This window comes from Emiliania huxleyi, assembly GCF_000372725.1.
Source record: "Emiliania huxleyi CCMP1516 unplaced genomic scaffold EMIHUscaffold_234, whole genome shotgun sequence".
NCBI classification, from domain to species: Eukaryota; Haptophyta; order Isochrysidales; family Noelaerhabdaceae; genus Emiliania; species Emiliania huxleyi.
The window spans coordinates 42,438-59,760 of NW_005200298.1; the positions used below are offsets into that span (position 1 = coordinate 42,438).

The 17,323-nt window shown below is 66.2% G+C and overlaps 2 protein-coding genes across 2 annotated transcripts; both read right to left on the reverse strand.

The window, feature by feature from the left end:
* Positions 1–1,672: 1,672 nt before the first annotated feature.
* EMIHUDRAFT_418672 (hypothetical protein) lies at positions 1,673–10,170 on the reverse strand. Its single transcript, XM_005779207.1, has 16 exons — positions 10,004–10,170; positions 9,674–9,758; positions 9,560–9,598; positions 9,377–9,468; positions 9,125–9,224; positions 8,577–8,707; positions 8,461–8,504; positions 7,833–7,884; positions 7,644–7,762; positions 7,029–7,263; positions 6,592–6,735; positions 6,150–6,331; positions 5,800–5,920; positions 5,425–5,647; positions 4,995–5,264; positions 1,673–1,793 (listed from the first exon to the last, which is right to left on the reverse strand). The coding sequence occupies exons 1-15, from the start codon at positions 10,136–10,138 to the stop codon at positions 5,062–5,064; spliced, it is 1,905 nt and encodes a 634-aa protein (XP_005779264.1). The 5' UTR covers positions 10,139–10,170; the 3' UTR covers positions 1,673–1,793; positions 4,995–5,061.
* A 4,218-nt stretch (positions 10,171–14,388) lies between these two features.
* EMIHUDRAFT_443344 (hypothetical protein) lies at positions 14,389–16,437 on the reverse strand. The gene is made up of 7 exons (XM_005779208.1): positions 16,002–16,437; positions 15,856–15,914; positions 15,695–15,789; positions 15,368–15,603; positions 14,931–15,294; positions 14,616–14,858; positions 14,389–14,543 (listed from the first exon to the last, which is right to left on the reverse strand). Exons 1-5 carry the CDS (start codon positions 16,242–16,244, stop codon positions 15,256–15,258), a joined length of 672 nt encoding a protein of 223 aa, XP_005779265.1. The 5' UTR covers positions 16,245–16,437; the 3' UTR covers positions 14,389–14,543; positions 14,616–14,858; positions 14,931–15,255.
* Between the last annotated feature and the right edge of the window lie 886 nt (positions 16,438–17,323).

A 17,323-nucleotide genomic window follows, 5' to 3' on the forward strand; every position in this document is an offset into this window, starting at 1 on the left:
TCTTCATTGACGGCGAGGGGCGGCTCTCGTCGTGCGGAAGGGCTGAGAACAGCATGCCAGGGCTGCTCGGTCACGGCGAGGGCGTGGCGCAGCTCAACACGCCGACCCGCCTCCCTTCCCCGCTGGGCGGTGAGCGCGCCGTGAGCGTGTCGGCTGGAGGCTGCCACAGCCTTGCCCTCACCGCCGACGGCGCTGCCTGGAGCTGGGGCGGTGGAGCCTCTGGCAAGTTGGGCCACGGCGATGAGCAGGAGCGGCTGCTGCCGAACAAGATCGAGGCCTTTGCTGACCAGCGCGTCGTCGCTGTGGCGGCTGGAGGCCAGCACAGCCTCGCCCTCACCGCCGACGGCAGCGTTTGGAGTTGGGGCTATGGAGGCTTTGGCCGGTTGGGCCACGACGACTGGCAGCAGCAGCTGCAGCCCAAGAAGGTCGAGGCGTTTGATAGCCAGCGTGTCCTCGCTGTGTCGGCTGGAGGCCAGCACAACCTCGCCCTCACCGCCGACGGCAGCGTTTGGAGTTGGGGCTGGGGAGGCTTTGGCCAGCTCGGCCACGGCGACCAGCAGAAGCAGCTGCTGCCCGAGAAGATCGAGGCCTTCGCTGGGCGGCGCGTTGTCGCTGTGTCGGCGGGAGATTTGCACAGCATCGCCACCACCGCCGACGGAGCCGTGTGGAGCTGGGGCCGTGGAACCTTTGGCAGGCTAGGCCACGGCGACGAGCAGTACCAGCTGCTGCCGAAGAAGGTCGAGGCCTTGGCTGGTCAGCGCGTCGTGGCTGTGTCGGCTGGAGGCTGCCACAGCCTCGCCCTCACTGCTGACGGAGCCGTCTGGAGCTGAGGCCATGGAGGCTGGGGCCAGCTGGGCCACGGCAATGAGCAGCGCCGTCTGGAGCTGGGGCCATGGAGGCTGGGGCCAGCTGGGCCACGGCAATGAGCAGCTCCCGCTGCTGCCCAAGAAGATCGAGGCCTTTGCTGGCCAGCGCGTCGTCGATGTGTCGGCGGGAGAGCGGCACAGCCTCGCCCGCACCGCCGATGGCGCTGTCTTCACGTGGGGCAAGGGCGAGAGCGGCTGCCTAGGCCACGGAGAGGACCTATCGAACGAGCTGCTGCCCAAGAAGATCGAGGTGTGGGCGCCGGGCCAGTGAGAGGGGAATCGTGAGTGAGCTGCAAGCCTGCATCTCTTGGCGGGGAAGGCGGCGGGCTGAGGGAAGACGGCTGAAGGGCGGTGCCCAAACGTTGAAAGATAAAGCCCCCGGCCTTGCGTGAAAGGAGCCGAATAGGGTTGAATTCGTCTTCGCGTTGTCAATACGTCAACTCGTGGTTTTCTTCCTCGTCAACCCTCTCTAGACTCTACAACTCTAGCCTCTTCATCTCGCGCTGTGCGCGCTAACACCCTGGTACCGAATGCCGCGCCCTCCAAGCTCTTTGAGGCACTCCACGCGCGCGACGCCAAGCGCGTGCATCTCGTGTCGAAGGAGGGCTGCGACGTCAACGAGACTGGCGGGGAATGCGCTCCCTCTCAGTCTCACCGCGGCGCTCCCCGTTCTCCCCGATCGAGATGATGTGTTTCTGTTTGTTGATGAGAACGGCTTTTTTCAGCTTCGTTTTCCAGATTTTGTTGAGTGCACACGGCGGAACACGCGCGCCGGCCCCCGGCCGCGGCCGCAGGCGTGTGCATAAACCAGATTCTCGGCTCTACTGGCTGCGCAAAAACACATAATCCGCAGGGGCCGTGCAAGGCATGACATCACTGCGGCGGCGCGAGTCCGTGTGCAGGTTCTGCGCTGCTCGCCACAAGCCGCACCACCGACGGCCGCCCGGTCTCTCTCTCTCTCTCTCTCTCTCTCTCTCTCTCTCTCTCTCTCTCTCTCTCTCTCTCTCTTCCCCCTCTCCCCTCCTCCCTAGTCCACCTTGATGGCCGAGAAGATCCTCCACACGAACCAGTAGCACGCGTAAAAGCCAATGGTGCCCGTGAGGACGAAGAACACGATGGCATAAAAGTGCATTCCGTGGCCGTGGTCAAATCTTTTCCAGCCCGGGGGGCATTAGCTCACGGCCTGTCTGCTATAGCTAGCCGCAGCCGCTCTTCGCTGCTCAGTGTGTGTGGTGTGCTGGCGTCCGGGTCCCCTCGGTGTGTGAAGGGAGAATGCGTGCAATCTCGTAGTGGAGAATGTGCGGTCAATTGGAATCAGGGAATGCGTGCATATACGAGAACGCTGATCGTAAACTCGTACGTCCCCGTCCTTCGTGTCGGACTCGCTGAGTCGGTCGCTGGGGTGCACCTTCTCCCCCCTTTCCTCAGCGAGCGCTAGCTCTCTCACTCGCCGCCTTTTGCGCTCTAGGGATCCCTACCACTCTCCCGGCTGCCCCTCTGCCTCACTCCAGCCGGCTGACCTTGTGCGCTGATTGGCAGGAGGCGACATGCTAACGGCAGCAAAAGCAAGAAGCCAAAACTTTGTGATGCTGGTGCTCACAATATGGGCTAGCTCTACCTCGCTCGCGTGCATTTATCTCGCTTCGGCGAATCGACCTCTTAACAGGGAACTTTGCGAACTGGGAACACGCACACGTACAGCGCTGCTCTTCCACACGAGCGGTGCGGACTGGGCGCCGAAGACCCAGGCGGGGCGATGATTTCATCGCAGTGAAGCCTGCGGTGTGCGGTGTGCGCCGCCGCGCCGCCGCCCGCCATGTAGCATACCCCACTCAGCCCCGCCCCGACTGGGTGCGGGGAGAGAGAGAGAGAGAGAGAGACCTAGTAGTGTCCCCAGCTATGGGCGTGTCCACGTTGGAGCCAGGTGTGGTGTGGACGCGAGAATAGCTCCGCCGTTCATGGAGGCAACCGATGCGAGTCGACTGGTGTGTGTCGTCGTGGTTTCGTATCAAGAATTCTCTCTCTGGGTGCGGGGCCCTTCAGGGTCTGACTCGAGTAAAATTCTTTTCCTGGGAGTTTTGTTGTAAAATTCTTTGTGCGCGCCAGTCCCGTGCCCAGTGTCGTGCTAGAGAGTGCACTTGGAGCACTTGGAGTGCAGTCATTAGCCGCACCGGCCCAGGACCGGGGAGCTAGATGTCCTTCTAAAATTCTTTTCCTCGCGATGTCCACCCCAGCCGCGCCGCCTCTCGCGCCGCCTCGCCGCCGTCTCCACCGCTCTCTCTCCAAGCACGCCGCCGCCCGCCCGCCTCCTCGACCTCCCCACGGACCTCCTCGTGCGCGCCCTCTCTCGCTGCAACAGCCCCGCCGACATCGCTCGCGTCGCGGCCGTCTCGATGCTCTTCCACGCCTCGCTGGCGCTGGAGGGCATCCGCTTGTGGGCGCAAGAGCGCGGCTTCGAGCTGCCGGCGCAGCCAGAGGGCGAGAGCTGCGCCGTGCGGTGGCTGTGCTTCGCTGCGTTGCTGTGCGAGTCCAACCCGCCGGTGAGTGCTGCGGCAGGCCTTCAGCACAGCCTCTTCATTGACGGCGAGGGGCGGCTCTCGTCGTGCGGAAGGGCTGAGAACAGCATGCCAGGGCTGCTCGGTCACGGCGAGGGCGTGGCGCAGCTCAACACGCCGACCCGCCTCCCTTCCCCGCTGGGCGGTGAGCGCGCCGTGAGCGTGTCGGCTGGAGGCTGCCACAGCCTTGCCCTCACCGCCGACGGCGCTGCCTGGAGCTGGGGCGGTGGAGCCTCTGGCAAGTTGGGCCACGGCGATGAGCAGGAGCGGCTGCTGCCGAACAAGATCGAGGCCTTTGCTGACCAGCGCGTCGTCGCTGTGGCGGCTGGAGGCCAGCACAGCCTCGCCCTCACCGCCGACGGCAGCGTTTGGAGTTGGGGCTATGGAGGCTTTGGCCGGTTGGGCCACGACGACTGGCAGCAGCAGCTGCAGCCCAAGAAGGTCGAGGCGTTTGATAGCCAGCGTGTCCTCGCTGTGTCGGCTGGAGGCCAGCACAACCTCGCCCTCACCGCCGACGGCAGCGTTTGGAGTTGGGGCTGGGGAGGCTTTGGCCAGCTCGGCCACGGCGACCAGCAGAAGCAGCTGCTGCCCGAGAAGATCGAGGCCTTCGCTGGGCGGCGCGTTGTCGCTGTGTCGGCTGGACAGCATCGCCACCACCGCCGACGGAGCCGTGTGGAGCTGGGGCCGTGGAACCTTTGGCAGGCTAGGCCACGGCGACGAGCAGTACCAGCTGCTGCCGAAGAAGGTCGAGGCCTTGGCTGGTCAGCGCGTCGTGGCTGTGTCGGCTGGAGGCTGCCACAGCCGCGCCCTCACTGCTGACGGAGCCGTCTGGAGCTGGGGCCATGGAGGCTGGGGCCAGCTGGGCCACGGCAATGAGCAGCGCCGTCTGGAGCTGGGGCCATGGAGGCTGGGGCCAGCTGGGCCACGGCAATGAGCAGCTCCCGCTGCTGCCCAAGAAGATCGAGGCCTTTGCTGGCCAGCGCGTCGTCGATGTGTCGGCGGGAGAGCGGCACAGCCTCGCCCGCACCGCCGATGGCGCTGTCTTCACGTGGGGCAAGGGCGAGAGCGGCTGCCTAGGCCACGGAGAGGACCTATCGAACGAGCTGCTGCCCAAGAAGATCGAGGTGTGGGCGCCGGGGCAGTCGCAGTGAGAGGGGAACCCTCTCTACAACTCTAGCCTCTTCATCTCGCGCTGTGCGCGCTAACACCCTGGTACCGAATGCCGCCCTCCAAGCTCTTTGAGGCACTCCACGCGCGCGACGCCAAGCGCGTGCATCTCGTGTCGAAGGAAGGCTGCGACGTCAACGAGACTCTGGCGCGGGGTGAATGCGCTCCCTCTCAGTCTCACCGCCGCGCAGCGCGCTCCCCGTTCTCCCCGACCGAGATGATGTGTTTGATGACGGCTGTTTCAGCTTCGTTTTCCAGATTTTGTTGGGCGTGTGCATAAACCAGATTCTCGGCCGTCTACTGGCTGCGCAAAAACACATAATCCGCAGGGGCCGTGCAAGGCATGACATCACTGCGGCGGCGCGAGTCCGTGTGCAGGTTCTGCGCTGCTCGCCACAAGCCGCACCACCGACGGCCGCCCGGTGTCTCTCTCTCTCTCACACACTCTCTCTCTTCCCCCTCTCCCCTCCTCCCTAGTCCACCTTGATGGCCGAGAAGATCCTCCACACGAACCAGTAGCACGCGTAAAAGCCAATGGTGCCCGTGAGGACGAAGAACACGAGGGCGGCGATGAACATGTAGCCGAAGTAGAGCAAGCACGAGGTGAGCTTTGTGATCTCGAGCTTGGTGTAAAAGTAAAAGGCCGAGTACGCAAACATGTACCCCGCCGACGAGCCTGCCGACCGGGAGAGAGGGCGGCTGGCGCAGGCGGCGCGGGGTTCTCCGGCGCCCGCTACCTCGAGTTGGTGGCCACGCGCGCTCGCGGCCGGCTGTGGGGCGTCGTGGGGCGCGGGGCGAGAGTGCGGCGGCTGTGCGCTGCGACGCCCGCCGCCGACGGAGTGTGGAGCGCCGTTGTTGTCGTGTGTCTCTGGGCGGGCGCGCGCCCGAGGTGAGGAAGGCGCGCCACCACCAGTGGTAGTCCTCCGCGCAGAGCTGGAAGTAGCACATCACCATGGTGATCTCGGCGCAGGTGATGATCAGGATGAGGAAGACGAGGAGCAGGAAGCCAAACACGTAGTAGAACTGGTGCAGCCAGATGGAGGAGAGGATAAAGAAGAGCTCGATAAACACAGCGCCTGTGGCGGCGCGGCGGCGGTGAGGGAGAGCGGTGAGCAGCAGCGGCGGCGGTGGTGTTGGGCGGCGGCGGGGCGGCGGGGCGGCGGGGCGGCGGGGCGGCGGGGCGGCGGAGGCGGCGCGCCAAAAGGGAGGACTCCGCCAACCACGATGGAGAAGGCGGGCCTCATGTACCAGACCTGCTCGGGCACCTGCCTCGGTATCTGGTTGACGCGGACCGGCAAGTCGACGTTCTTGCGCCGGTAGCCGAGGTAGGACCTGCGGTCGGGGGAGAGGCGGGGTCGGAAGGCCAGGCCGGCTGCGCTGCGTCACGTCTCTTGGCGCGGCGCCGTGTGTCGTGCGGCGGCGGCGCGGACGGCGCAGGATGTGTGCCGCAGGAGTGTGCTTGGGTGCAGGCACGCGGTGGTGGGGCAGGAGGCGGGGGAGGAGGTGGGGCGGCGGGTGGTGCGGCGGGCGGGGCAGGAGGTGGGGCGGCGGGCGGGCGCACCCCGCAAAGACCAGCGGCATGGAGATTCCGAACCACAACACCAGCAGCGCAAACATGGTTCCGAACGGGACGGCGCCAGACGACTTCTCGCCCCACACAAAGCAGTTGAGGACGAAGAAGATGAGAAAGACGACGCCGGGGAAGAAGGTGGACGTGAGCAGGATGTTCGTGCGCCAGTCCACCTACTCCCATACCTCCAGAGTACCGAACCCGTGCGCCCGTCCACCTACTCCCATACCTCCAGAGTACCGAACCCAGGGGGGGTTCAGCCCCGTGGGTGGTGCGGTATCACGCGGGCGTCGTGAGCCCCCCCCCCCCGGTTAGAACACCCCGCTGTCTTCTCATTCCCCCCCCCACCCCCCCCCCCCCCCCACCACCACCCACCCCCCACACACCCTCTCCCCTCTCCCCTCCCCCCTCTCCCCTCCCCGTCGCTGCGCACCCCCTTCAGCGTCTTGTGCAGGAAGGCGGACGCGTAGCCGGCGGGCACGCCCATAAAGACGAAGAGCAGCAGCATGGCGGTGCCGAGCCCGCCGCGGTTGGCGGGCGAGAGGAAGCCGAGCACCGCGAAGACCATCGTGATGACCTGCGGGGGCAGCCGCGTCCGCGCGTCGGCGCAGCCACGCCGCATCAGAGGGTACGGTTGAGGTGGCGGCGGCATCAGCGGCGACTCGGAGTGGGGAGGTGGCGGCGGCGGCGGGAGCGACGGGCGGCAGGAAGGGTGGGGGCGGTGAAGGCACGAGGAGAGGCGGGAGGGGAGAACGGCGTGCGGCGCAGCGGAGGGGGACAGAGCGCCGCCAGCCGCAGGGCTCGCGGACCGTCATGCAAACGGTTAGGGAATTAGTTAGGGAATGAATGAGTGAGGCAGGGCTCGCGGACCGTCATGCAGAAGGTTTGCGCGCCCGTGCCGACCAGGACAGAGAGCATCATCGGGTTCTGCGGCGGCCGGAAGACATCTCCGTGGACCAGCTTCCAGCCGGTCTCCTCCTCCACCTCCTCGGCCGCCTCGATGGCGTTGTACCGGTTGAAGTCGCGGTGCAGCGTGCGCATCAGGATCATGGCCACCATGCCGGAGAGGAAGAGGACGATCATCAGCGAGTTGACGATCGAGAACCTAATCAAGTCATTAATTATAATTAATGAACTAACTAGCTAGAGTCGTCAGCCGTCAGAGAGCCGTTCACGAGAGCTTCTGGCGGAGCAAGTGGGTGGGTGGGGCTGTTGGTGTGTGCGTGTGCGTGTGCGTGTGTGTGTGTGTGTGTGTGTGTGTGTGTGTGTGTGTGTGTGTGTGTGTGTGTGTGTGTGCGTGCGTGCGTGCGTGCGTGCGTGTGTGTGTGTGTGTGTGTGTGTGTGTGTGTGTGTGTGTGTGTGTGCGTGCGTGCGTGCGTGCGTGCGTGCGTGTGTGTGTGTGTGTGTGTGTGTGTGTGTGTGTGGGTTTGTGTGCGTGTGGGGGGGGGGGGAGGGGGGCAGAGGTGGGGGGCGAGGGTGGTGCGCCAGTGGATCTGCTCGTCGCCCATCAGCAAGTACGTGTCCCAGCGACTCGCCCACTTGATGTCGGACACCTCCCACTTCACGTCGTACGTGAAGACCGCCTCCGCCGCGCCGCTCATGCCCTATGAGACATGTCATAGAGGTGTCCTGGACATGTCCTGGACATGTCACGCCACGCTCCTCGAGCCTCGCCAGCGGCGTCGACACCGCGCCGCCGCACGTCGAGAGCTGCGTCTCGGCGCCCCTGCGGCACGCGTTTGCAGGTGGCGGGCGGGTGGTGGGCGGGTGGGGGGGGGGTGGCGGGCGAGTGGTGGGCGGGTGGTGGGCGGGTGGCGGGCGGGTGGTGGGCGGGTGGTGGGCGGGTGGTGGGCGGGTGGCGGGCGGGTGGTGGGCGGGTGGTGGACGCGCCGCGCGCGAGGCAGCGGGGCAGAGAGAGGGGGGCAGAGAGAGGGGCAGAAAGAGGGAGAGAGGGAGAGAGGCAGGGAGGGGGGGGGGGAAGGGGGAGGGGGAGGGAGAGGGAGAGAGGGAGAGGGGGAGAGGGAGAGAGGGGCGGCAGAGCTAAGAGACGGCAGAGAGGTGGCCCAGAGAGGTGGGGCGAGGAGGTGGAGCGGTCGTGGGCGCGGGGTGTGCCGGGGGAGGGTGGCCGAAGAGAGAGCGTGTGGCCGCGGGGAGGCCGGGGAAGGTGCGGCCGAGAGGCGTGGCCGAGAGGCGTGGGCGAGCGAAGGCGCCGCGCCTCCCCGTGTGTGCCAAGAGTACCGGAAGTGTCTCGGAAGGGTGTCTCGGAAGGGTGTCTCGGAAGGGTGTCTCGGAAGTGTCGCGCCTCCACGTGCCCGAGTACGAGTGCTTGATCGAGGACGGCTCCACCTACACGATCTCCCCCCCACTCTCCCCCTCTCTCCCCCCCTCTCCGCCTCCGAGACCTAGGCACGGCTCCACCTCGAAGCCGACGATGCGCGCCCCCTCAAAGCTCGACGGGTCCTTGTGGAACTTGACGGTGAGGAGCAGGTGGTTGTTGAGGTACGCCCTCCCCACCGCCGTCCCAGGAATCTCGCCCGAGCCGCGGAAGCCTGGCAGCAGAGAGCGGGCGCGCTGGAGGTGGGTCGAGGTGAGGGGGGGTCGAGACAAGACGCACCGCGGTGGGCGTTGTGAGGGCAGGTCAGTCAGGCAGTGGTGCACACGTCCCTCGCACGGACGACGGGGCACACGCACTCGCGGAACACACGGGGCATTGCACACGAGGCTGTTGTGTGCGATCTCAGGGAGAGGCACCCGCACAGACACCAATGCAATAGCCGAGGTGAGGTGAGGTCACGTAAACTTCTCCACACACAGCGGTGGTGGGGCAGGGGCCAGGCAGCCCTCACGAATCCACATCTAGAAGACAGGAGCCGGCACGGCATTCGAAGTGCAAGGGCCCGGTGCGCGTGTGTGGACGGATAACCGCGCCGTTGCCACAGGGGCGGCGGCGGGGTGTGAGCGCACACCGAGAGGGAAGCCGAGGTCGTAGATGGTGAGCGGCTTGGCCGGGTTGGTCTCGTCGACGTACTTTGTCGCGGAGGGCAGGTTGTCCATCACCCAGTGCACCTGCGGAGGAGGAGGCGGGGGCGTGAGGTGTGAGCTGCGAGCGTGAGGGTGAGGGTGGCAGCTGTGCGGCACGGCAGCGACTCGGTGCAGACGAGAGCGCAGAGTGGAGCGGGAGGAGAGGGGCGCGAGGGCGAGAGAGGCGCAACGCGCGCCCGGTAGTCCTCGTCGATGCGGAGCGCAAACTCCGCCGCCTCCTTCTCCGTCAGCTCTTTGCGGCAGAGCACTTTGCAAGTCTCGTCGACGCCTGCGCGGCGCGGCGGGCGGCCGGCCGGTCACGGACAACGAGCCGTCGCGAAGGGTAGAAGAAGGAAGGCCGCATGGGGCAGGAAGCGCGCCCATCTTGAGCTCGTACATCGAATTCATGATGCGGTCGCCTATTCCGACCCGGCGCGAGGGCGGCTTCAGCCACGAGGGACAAGGCCCGCCGCCGCCGGCTGCTGTGGCCGCACCGCGCAACAGCTCTCCCAGGTTCTCCGCCACCACGACCACCTCGTCGGGCCGGCAGAAGGGCAGCGCATAGTACTCGTAGGGAAGCTGCGCGGGGACGTGCGGCCGTCAGGCGCACGCGCTCGCACGCAGAGAGAACACAGGGTTTGCGTGGTGAGAAGGCGAGCAAGCTGTCCCTCGCACGCAGTGGGCGACACCGCACATCCAGACCGGAGAGGCGGCTAGCCGTGCGTCAGCAGCGCCGACGCTCACCGACTTTGCGCCAGAGGGAGTGCGCGTGGGCAGAGAGTTGCGTGCTGAAGGCGGACAGGCGCGCGCAGGCCGTCGCCCGCCTGAGTCTTGGTGCTCGTTAGCTTGTTGACTTTGAGCTCCACCCGCTCGCCTGTGCCGTACTCGCGCGGCGCGACGCCGGGCAGGTAGAAGGCGCGCGCCGCGCCAAGCAAGAGCGCTAACCGCACCGCCAACATTTGCCTTCTGGAGCGCGCTGAGTGATGTGGCCTGCTGCAGTGGTGAATTCAGTGGTGTGGGTTGTGAAGCTGTGGATCGTCTGTAACTTTGCGAGGGGCTCCGACCTTGGTTGGTGTACGCGCCCCGTGGATTCGTTCTCGCTACCGTGAGTTCTTGCGGCGATCATCAGCGCGTGCGTGGGCGAGGACGGCGTGCGACTGCGAGCGACGCCGGGCGGGTCGTCCCGCGGCAAAAACACTCCGTGTGGCACCTTCCTTGGGCACTTTTACAGATTACAGATTTCGAGGTGTGTCGAGCTCCCTGTCCCTCGCGTCGCCGCGGGTGTCCCCTGTCGCAGCTCATAACGTGTCGCGGCCGCCCTCTGGCGTCTGGCCGTCCAACGAACGACAGAGGTCCGCTGGACGAAGCTCGAAGGCATGGCCCCTCAGGCAGGTGCGCGCACGCAACGCCCAACCCCTCCCTGCCCGCGAGACGCCAAACAGCCCTGTTGTGCACCATGAAATGCCGAGGGCCGATGCAACCAGCGGCGACCGGCGTGTACCCCACAGCTCGACCACACACACCTCACCGGACGGCCTCTCTCGCGTGCACTCGTAAGGTCGCCGCGCAAGTTCGATGCTCCCGATTAAGTACGGTTAAGTAGAGGGCACCGTTGGCAAATTCTTTTCGCAGCCATGTTGATCGGTTATCTTTTCTTCGCGATGTCCACCCCAACCGCGCCGCTCGCGCCGCTCGCGCCGCCTCACCGCCACCACCACCGCCGCTCCCTCGCCAGATACGCCGCCGCCCACCCGCCTCCTCGACCTCCCCACGGAGCTCCTCGCGCGCGCCCTCTCTCACTGCAACAGCCCCGCCGACATCGCTCGCGTCGCGGCCGTCTCGCTGCTCTTTCACGCCGGCGGCGAGCGCGCGATTGGTGTGGCGGCGTCAGGACTTTTCAGCCTCGTTCTCTCCGCGGACGGCGCCCTTTGGTCCTGGGGCTGCGGCGGGCAGGGCGAGCTGGGCCACGGCGACGATGAGCACCAGTGGCAGCCGAAGAAGGTCGAGGCCTTTGCGGGGCGGCGGGTCATCGCTGTGTCGGCTGGATGGTGCCACAGCCTCGCCCTCACCGCCGATGGCGCCGTCTGGAGCTGGGGCTCAGGAGGCGACGGCCGGTTGGGCCACGGCGACTGGCAGCGCCAGCTGCTGCCGAAGAAGGTCGAGACCTTTGCTGACCAGCGCGTTGTGGCTGTGTATGCGGGAGCGTTCCACAGCATCGCCCTCACCGTCGACGGCGCTGTCTGGAGCTGGGGCTATGGAGCCTGTGGCCAGTTGGGCCACGGCAATCAGCAGAACCAGCTACTGCCCAAGAAGATCGAGGCGTTGGCTGGGCGGCGCGTCATCGCTGTGTCGGCAGGGGAAATCCACAGCCTCGCCACCACCGGCGATGGCGCCGTCTTTACCTGGGGCGAGGGCGAACGCGGCTTCCTAGGCCACGGAGAGGACCTGTCGAACCAGCTACTGCCCAAGAAGGTCGAGGCTTTTGCTGGGCGGCGCGTCATCGCTTTGTCGGCAGGAGGGTACCACAGCATCGCCCTCACCGCCGACGGCGCTGTCTGGAGCTGGGGCTGGGGACACTATGGCCAGTTGGGCCACGGCAACCAGCAGCGCCAGCTGCAGCGCCAGCTGCTGCCCAAGAAGATCGAGGCCTTTGCGGCGCGGCGCGTCGTCGCTGTGTCGGCAGGGGAAGTCCACAGCCTCGCCCTCACCGCCGATGGCGCTGTCTTCGCTTGGGGCCAGGGCGAAGATGCCCGCCTAGGCCACGGAGAGGACCTGTCGAACCAGCTGCTGCCGAAGAAGATCGAGGTGTGGTCGCGGGAGTGAGAAAGGGGGGGGGGGGGGGTTCGGGCACTGGAGCTAGCTGGCGAGTGCGGCGCGGTCGGTGTCACGTGCGGCGAGGCAGGGTCGCACCCCTATTATGTATAAACACTGCGCAGTTTGCTCTCGCCCACGTGTGTGCTGATGGCCTTTAGCCGGCTGGGGCCGGGGAGGCGCGGCTTTGCGCCTGAGCTGCGTCCTGCGTGAGCAGGCCAGCGCATGCAGCAAGGCCTTTTCCGCTGCGTATCTCCGCCTCACGGAGGCCAGCTGCGAGCTGGAGCTGCCCACTCGCACGCGCGGACGCGCGGGGCGTCTGGCCGCGCAGCATCACACGCACCGGGGGATAAAATGTGCAAAGGGACATGCGTCATGCGGCGAGCGCCAGCCAGACAGCGGCCCGCAATGCGAGTGAACCTGGACGTAAAGCCGTACGGCTCTAACTAGCGTACACGTTACAGAGAGTTGTACAAGGTGGAGACGATCCGCTCGGCGCTCTCCCTCCCGAAAGGGACGCTGGTCGCGATGCTCCAGGTCGCGCACACCACCCCCTCTCTGTCGGGTGCTTGTCTGACATCAGAGGGGATCTGTAGCTGTCGGGTGCTGTCGGAGCTGTCGGGTGTTGCTGTCAGACGCTGTCGGAGCTGTCAGACCGTCAGGCTGCTGCTGCTGTCAGACCGTTGGGCCGGTGCTGTCAGGTGCTGTCAAGTGGTGCTGTCCGGGGCGCTGTCAGGCTCTGACACACACCAGCCACACTTATGACATTATCAAGAGGAGACCAGCAGGACTCTGCTGCACATACTCTAGTCTCTACTCTGCCTCCGGTCCCACCATCTTCTTCATGGTGGACGTCACCATCTTCTTGTCTGCCGCACTGAGAGAATAGCAGAGAGGCCAGGCAGGGTGGAGTGCTTCTTCAGGTACACCTTGCTGATGATCTGGTAGTTGCTGGTCCAGCGGAAGGCCTCCCCATCGTTGTCGCTCGTCAGCTTGTAGTACTCTTGCACGCTCTGTTCTGGTAGCGCGGGCCGTCTAGGGGGGTCCCGTCACCCTTCACCTCACGGTACCACCGGAGGATAAAGAGGCCCTTGGGGTCATTGATGAAGACCCCGTTGCTGCGCTGACTCATCGAGAGCTGGCGCCCAGGTACTCTGCGCTCGAGCTGCCAGTGGCACGGCGCGCACGTCTACCGTGCCGGCGGCGGCGGCGGCCGCCTGGGGGGAGCGCAGATGGCGGCGCAGGCGCAGGCGGCGGCGGCGGCACAGACGGCGGCGGCCACCCCACCCAGACGCCGTAGGCATATATGACTGTAGGGCCCCAGAAGGCTAGCTGGTAGCTTCATTTGTAGTAGCACAGCCGCGGGTCCGCAGAGGTGGGGCGGGAGGGTCGAGAGAGAGAGAGACCCATGACCATCCATGACTAGATGGACCAAACTCACATGCACATGTCTTTGCATGTAATAGTTTTTTATACCCTCTCAAGCTCATGGGGCACAAGAAAGATAGGCTGCACGGCCTGTGTACGGTCTGTGCTGCGGCTGTCGGGCTGGTCGGGCTGTCGGGCTGTCAGCGCTGCTGTCAGGCCACTGTGTGCTGTCGGGCTGTCGGGCAGCTGTCAGGCTGTCACGTTAGGGCCTGACAGCGACGGGTCACCTCTGATGTCAGGCTCTGCTGTCAGGCTGTCAGATAAAGGGTGTGGACCGTGAGTTGAGGAAATCGGAGGACGCGACCCACTTCGCCACAGACGGTCCCGCGCCTCGCCGCTATGACGGCGACACGGCCGCAGCTCGTGTGCGTGTCGCCGTCTTTGTCCGGAGTGAATACTCCAACGCGCTCGTCGGTGACGGTGTCCTCCAACCTGCGCCGCGCTCGGCGAGAACCTCGACAGCGCCTTCGATGGCATGCAGCTCTTTGCGCCTGAAGCTTGGAGAGCAGCTCCTCTGCTGCTCACACGCTCTGCACAGACGGCACAGCCTATTGTGCGGCTGCCACAGCTGTGACAGCGATGGGCTCGCCCTCACTGGCCCTCAGTCACTTGTGCTGCGGCTTGTGTGAGCGACACTGCTCGGCGACTGCCGGCACACTGTGAGACCATGGGTGTGAGGTAAACCCACTCTACCAGCGCTTTTGGTGTCACATCGGCCCTGAGGTCAGATCCTTCTACTCTCTTAGTGAGATCTGAGAAGACTTGTCTACTGGCTGGAGCCGAGCAGGAGGGCCCGGCGCACAACCCCTGGTCAACTCACGGTCCACAGCACCCCGTACGTGCTGCGGTCAGGCAGGCTGTCAGAGAAAGTGTGCTGTCAACGCTGTTACATTAACACTGTTAGGCTGTCGGGCACTGTCAGGCGCTGCGTCAAAGGTTTGCTGTCAGGCTGTCAGCCAGGGCTCAGTGTCTGTAGACTGTACCCACCCCACTGAAACCTCTCATATATGGCCACCACTCAACGACATTCGACACAGAGTCCAGAGATGCGACTCATCGGCTAGCCTGCTCGCCCTGCAGCTCGCTGATGAGGCGCAACATCGCCGCGGTCAGGTCGGCGTGCGCCTATCCACACGCCGTCGCCAGCTGTTGAACGTGCAACCCGCCCACGCGTGAGCACGCACCTCCCTCGCACGCCTCGGGCGAGAGCGGCGGCCGCCGCAGCAGCCTCGCCGCGGCGTCGACGTACTCCGCGCTGCGCATCCCCGTTAGGACGACGTCGACGGCGGGGGCGTGCATCGCGTAGAGCAGCGCGATGTCCTCGAGGGCGAGCGACGCCGCGTCGGGAAGGTGCGGCGCGAGCGCCTCGCGCGCGGTGTTTCGCACGAGCGCCGCCGCCGGAAGCGTCGGCCGCCCGTCCCGCAGCGTCAAGTGGCGCGCCTGTTCAGGCCAAAGACGTGAAGAGACGCTGTTCACAGCGTCCGCACCGTCCCGTGGCGTCAGGTGGCGCGCCGAGGTGAGGCCAAAGCCGCCGCCGAGCCCTTCGGCGGGCGGGATTGCGTGCAGCGGCCGGTGGCTCAGTACGGTGAAACCGCGCGCTCTCGCCTCTGCCACCGGGGCGGAGGCGCTGCCAGCGACGGCGTCGGGCTCAAGCAAGTTCACCGGGAGCTGCACCACGCTGCACCGATCCGCCGCCGCGCCGCAGCCCTCCTCGGCGGCGCGCACCACCTTCGCGAGCAGTCAGTCAGTCAGTGGGACACACGGTCCTAGCACGGACGACGGGGCACACGCACTCGCGGAACACAGGGCATTGCACACGAGGCTGTTGTGTGCGTTCTCAGGGAAAGGCATCACCACAGACCTTCGCGAGCTCGACCGCCTAATGAAATTCAACCAACCGGCCACTCATCACTGGGTCAATTCGCCGCACCACCCGCGCGAGCATCGACCGCCTCCGCGTCGTTCGCGCGCCCGCTCACGCCGTACCGGCAGCCGACGAGGTTCGAGCTGACGCCGAAGCGACCGCCGTGGCACGCGGCCAGCGCGGCAAAGGCGTCTCCGAGGCGGGCGTAGAAGCCATCGTACAGGTCCTCGCATCGACCGCTGTCATCGGCTGCAACGGCAGCGGCGGAGGTGGCGGCGGCGGTATGGCGGCCTCGTGCGAGCTGGTCGGCGATAAAGAACTCTGCGGAATACAGCGGCCGAGATGACAGCCGAGGTGCAGCCGAGGTGCAGCCGAGGTGCAGCCGAGGTGTCATCTCGGCTGCATGTCGGACCGGGGTTGTGCAGCAGGACGACGTCGGGCGGCGATCCGAGCGCGGCCGACGAGCGCCACACACTGTGCTCGATGTACTCGGGCGAGATGCAGTGCCTGTGAGGTCGAGAGAGGGGTCGAAGTGTCGCGGAAGCGCCGCGTGAGCGAACTGGGCGGGCGGACCACGCGTCAGGAGAGAGCTTGAGGACGCCCGGCCACGGCCTCCCGCGCAGCTCCCGCTCCTGCACGGACGTTTTGCGAGATCCGCGGCGTCAGCGAGGCGGCCTCTCATGTTGTGCTGAAGCGGGCAGCACTCCACAGGCGCTCACCCGTGCGTCAGCCAGGTCGGCGCCCTGCAGGACGCCAACCTTGGTGACCACCGTTAGCTCCCGCTCTTTCCCCCTGTGTTCGCGCCACTCACGCACGACTCTGCCCACAATCCGCTCGCTCTCGCCGTAGTTTGGCGAAGTGTCGATGAGTCCGCACACCCCGAGGTCAAGTGAGCGGCGGAGGGCGGAGGCGTGGGCTGCAGTCGAGATGCGGTGCGCGCCAAACCCCAGTCGTGGCGGCATCTTCGCGTCTGCCGAGCGTGCATGTGTTGCGCGCGCCAGGGCGTGCGGAGGTAAGCTGCAGCTTCAGCGAGCGTGAGATGAAAGATGGCCACAAGACTGCCGGCCGGCCTCCGCCCCGGTGCACTACTTGCGCGCCGGGAACGAGCGCCAGGTGCCCCTAGCTGGCTCGGGGGCGCGGGCGTGGCGCCCGCAGTCCTCCTTCTCTTTGTGGTCCTCGTCTCTTTTCTCTTTTCTGTGCTGGGGTGAGCACCCCGCATTTAACGAGCATGTATGCAGGCGACAATAGCCGGACACGGGAAGGGGGGGGGAGCCGATGCCGTTGGCGCCGCTGGCGGTGGCGTAAGCCGATGCCGCGGGACTAGCCGGTGGCGTGGGCAAACCCCCTCCTCACTGAGAGTGCGACACAAAGACTCACATTCAGACAGGACACGGGAGGTTCACTGAGAGTGCGACACAAGACTCACATTCAAGCGGGAGGGGGGGGGGGGGGAGCCGATGCCGGTGGCGTTGGCGCCGATGGCGGTGGCGCAAGCCGATGCCGCTGGACTAGCCGGTGGCGTGGGCGAGCCCCCCTCTTCACTGAGAGCGCGTCTAGTGGTGCAGTGCCATGGCGTCGTTCACCCGCTGCAGGTTGCGGCGGGTGATCACCTTGGTGAGGTGGCGGCGCGCGCCCAAGCACTCCTGCGTGCGTGCCTGCACCGCCGGCGAGTCGAAGTTGCCGATGGACGAGTTGGCGGCGCGGAGGTTCTGCCGCACGGCGGCCGCGAGCTCCTGAAGGTTGGCCGGCACGGCCTCGAGCTGCAGCACGGCGAGGGCGCCGTTGGTGGCCTCGTCAACCTCATCCGGCTCGCCGGCGGACTCCTGCTCGGAGCATAGAGCGAGGCTGAGAGGGCGGGGGGGCCAGGGGGGGGGGGGGGGGGGGAAGGGCATGCGAGTGCACACCTGTGAAGAGATGATGGACGCGGTGGCCTCGGTTGACTGCGAGGTCTCCAGGTCGGCCGGCGCGTCCCACAGGGTGAGGAGTCCGGTGCGGTTGGCGCCGTCCTCGAGGTGTACCATGAGATGCAGCCTGTCCTCCG

Coding starts and splice junctions, on each gene's coding strand:
- EMIHUDRAFT_418672 (XM_005779207.1), bottom strand. CDS start 10,138: ATGTTGGCGGTGCGGTTAGCGCTCTTGCTTGGCGCGGCGCGCGCCTTC. Junction 9,759..10,003: donor TAACGAGCACCAAGACTCAG/GCGGGCGACGGC, acceptor GTCCCCGCGCAG/CTTCCCTACGAGTACTATGC. Junction 6,332..6,591: donor TGCACAAGACGCTGAAGGGG/GTGCGCAGCGAC, acceptor GTATGGGAGTAG/GTGGACTGGCGCACGAACAT.
- EMIHUDRAFT_443344 (XM_005779208.1), bottom strand. CDS start 16,244: ATGCCGCCACGACTGGGGTTTGGCGCGCACCGCATCTCGACTGCAGCC. Junction 15,790..15,855: donor AAGCTCTCTCCTGACGCGTG/GTCCGCCCGCCC, acceptor TCGACCTCACAG/GCACTGCATCTCGCCCGAGT. Junction 15,604..15,694: donor CGTCCTGCTGCACAACCCCG/GTCCGACATGCA, acceptor TGTATTCCGCAG/AGTTCTTTATCGCCGACCAG.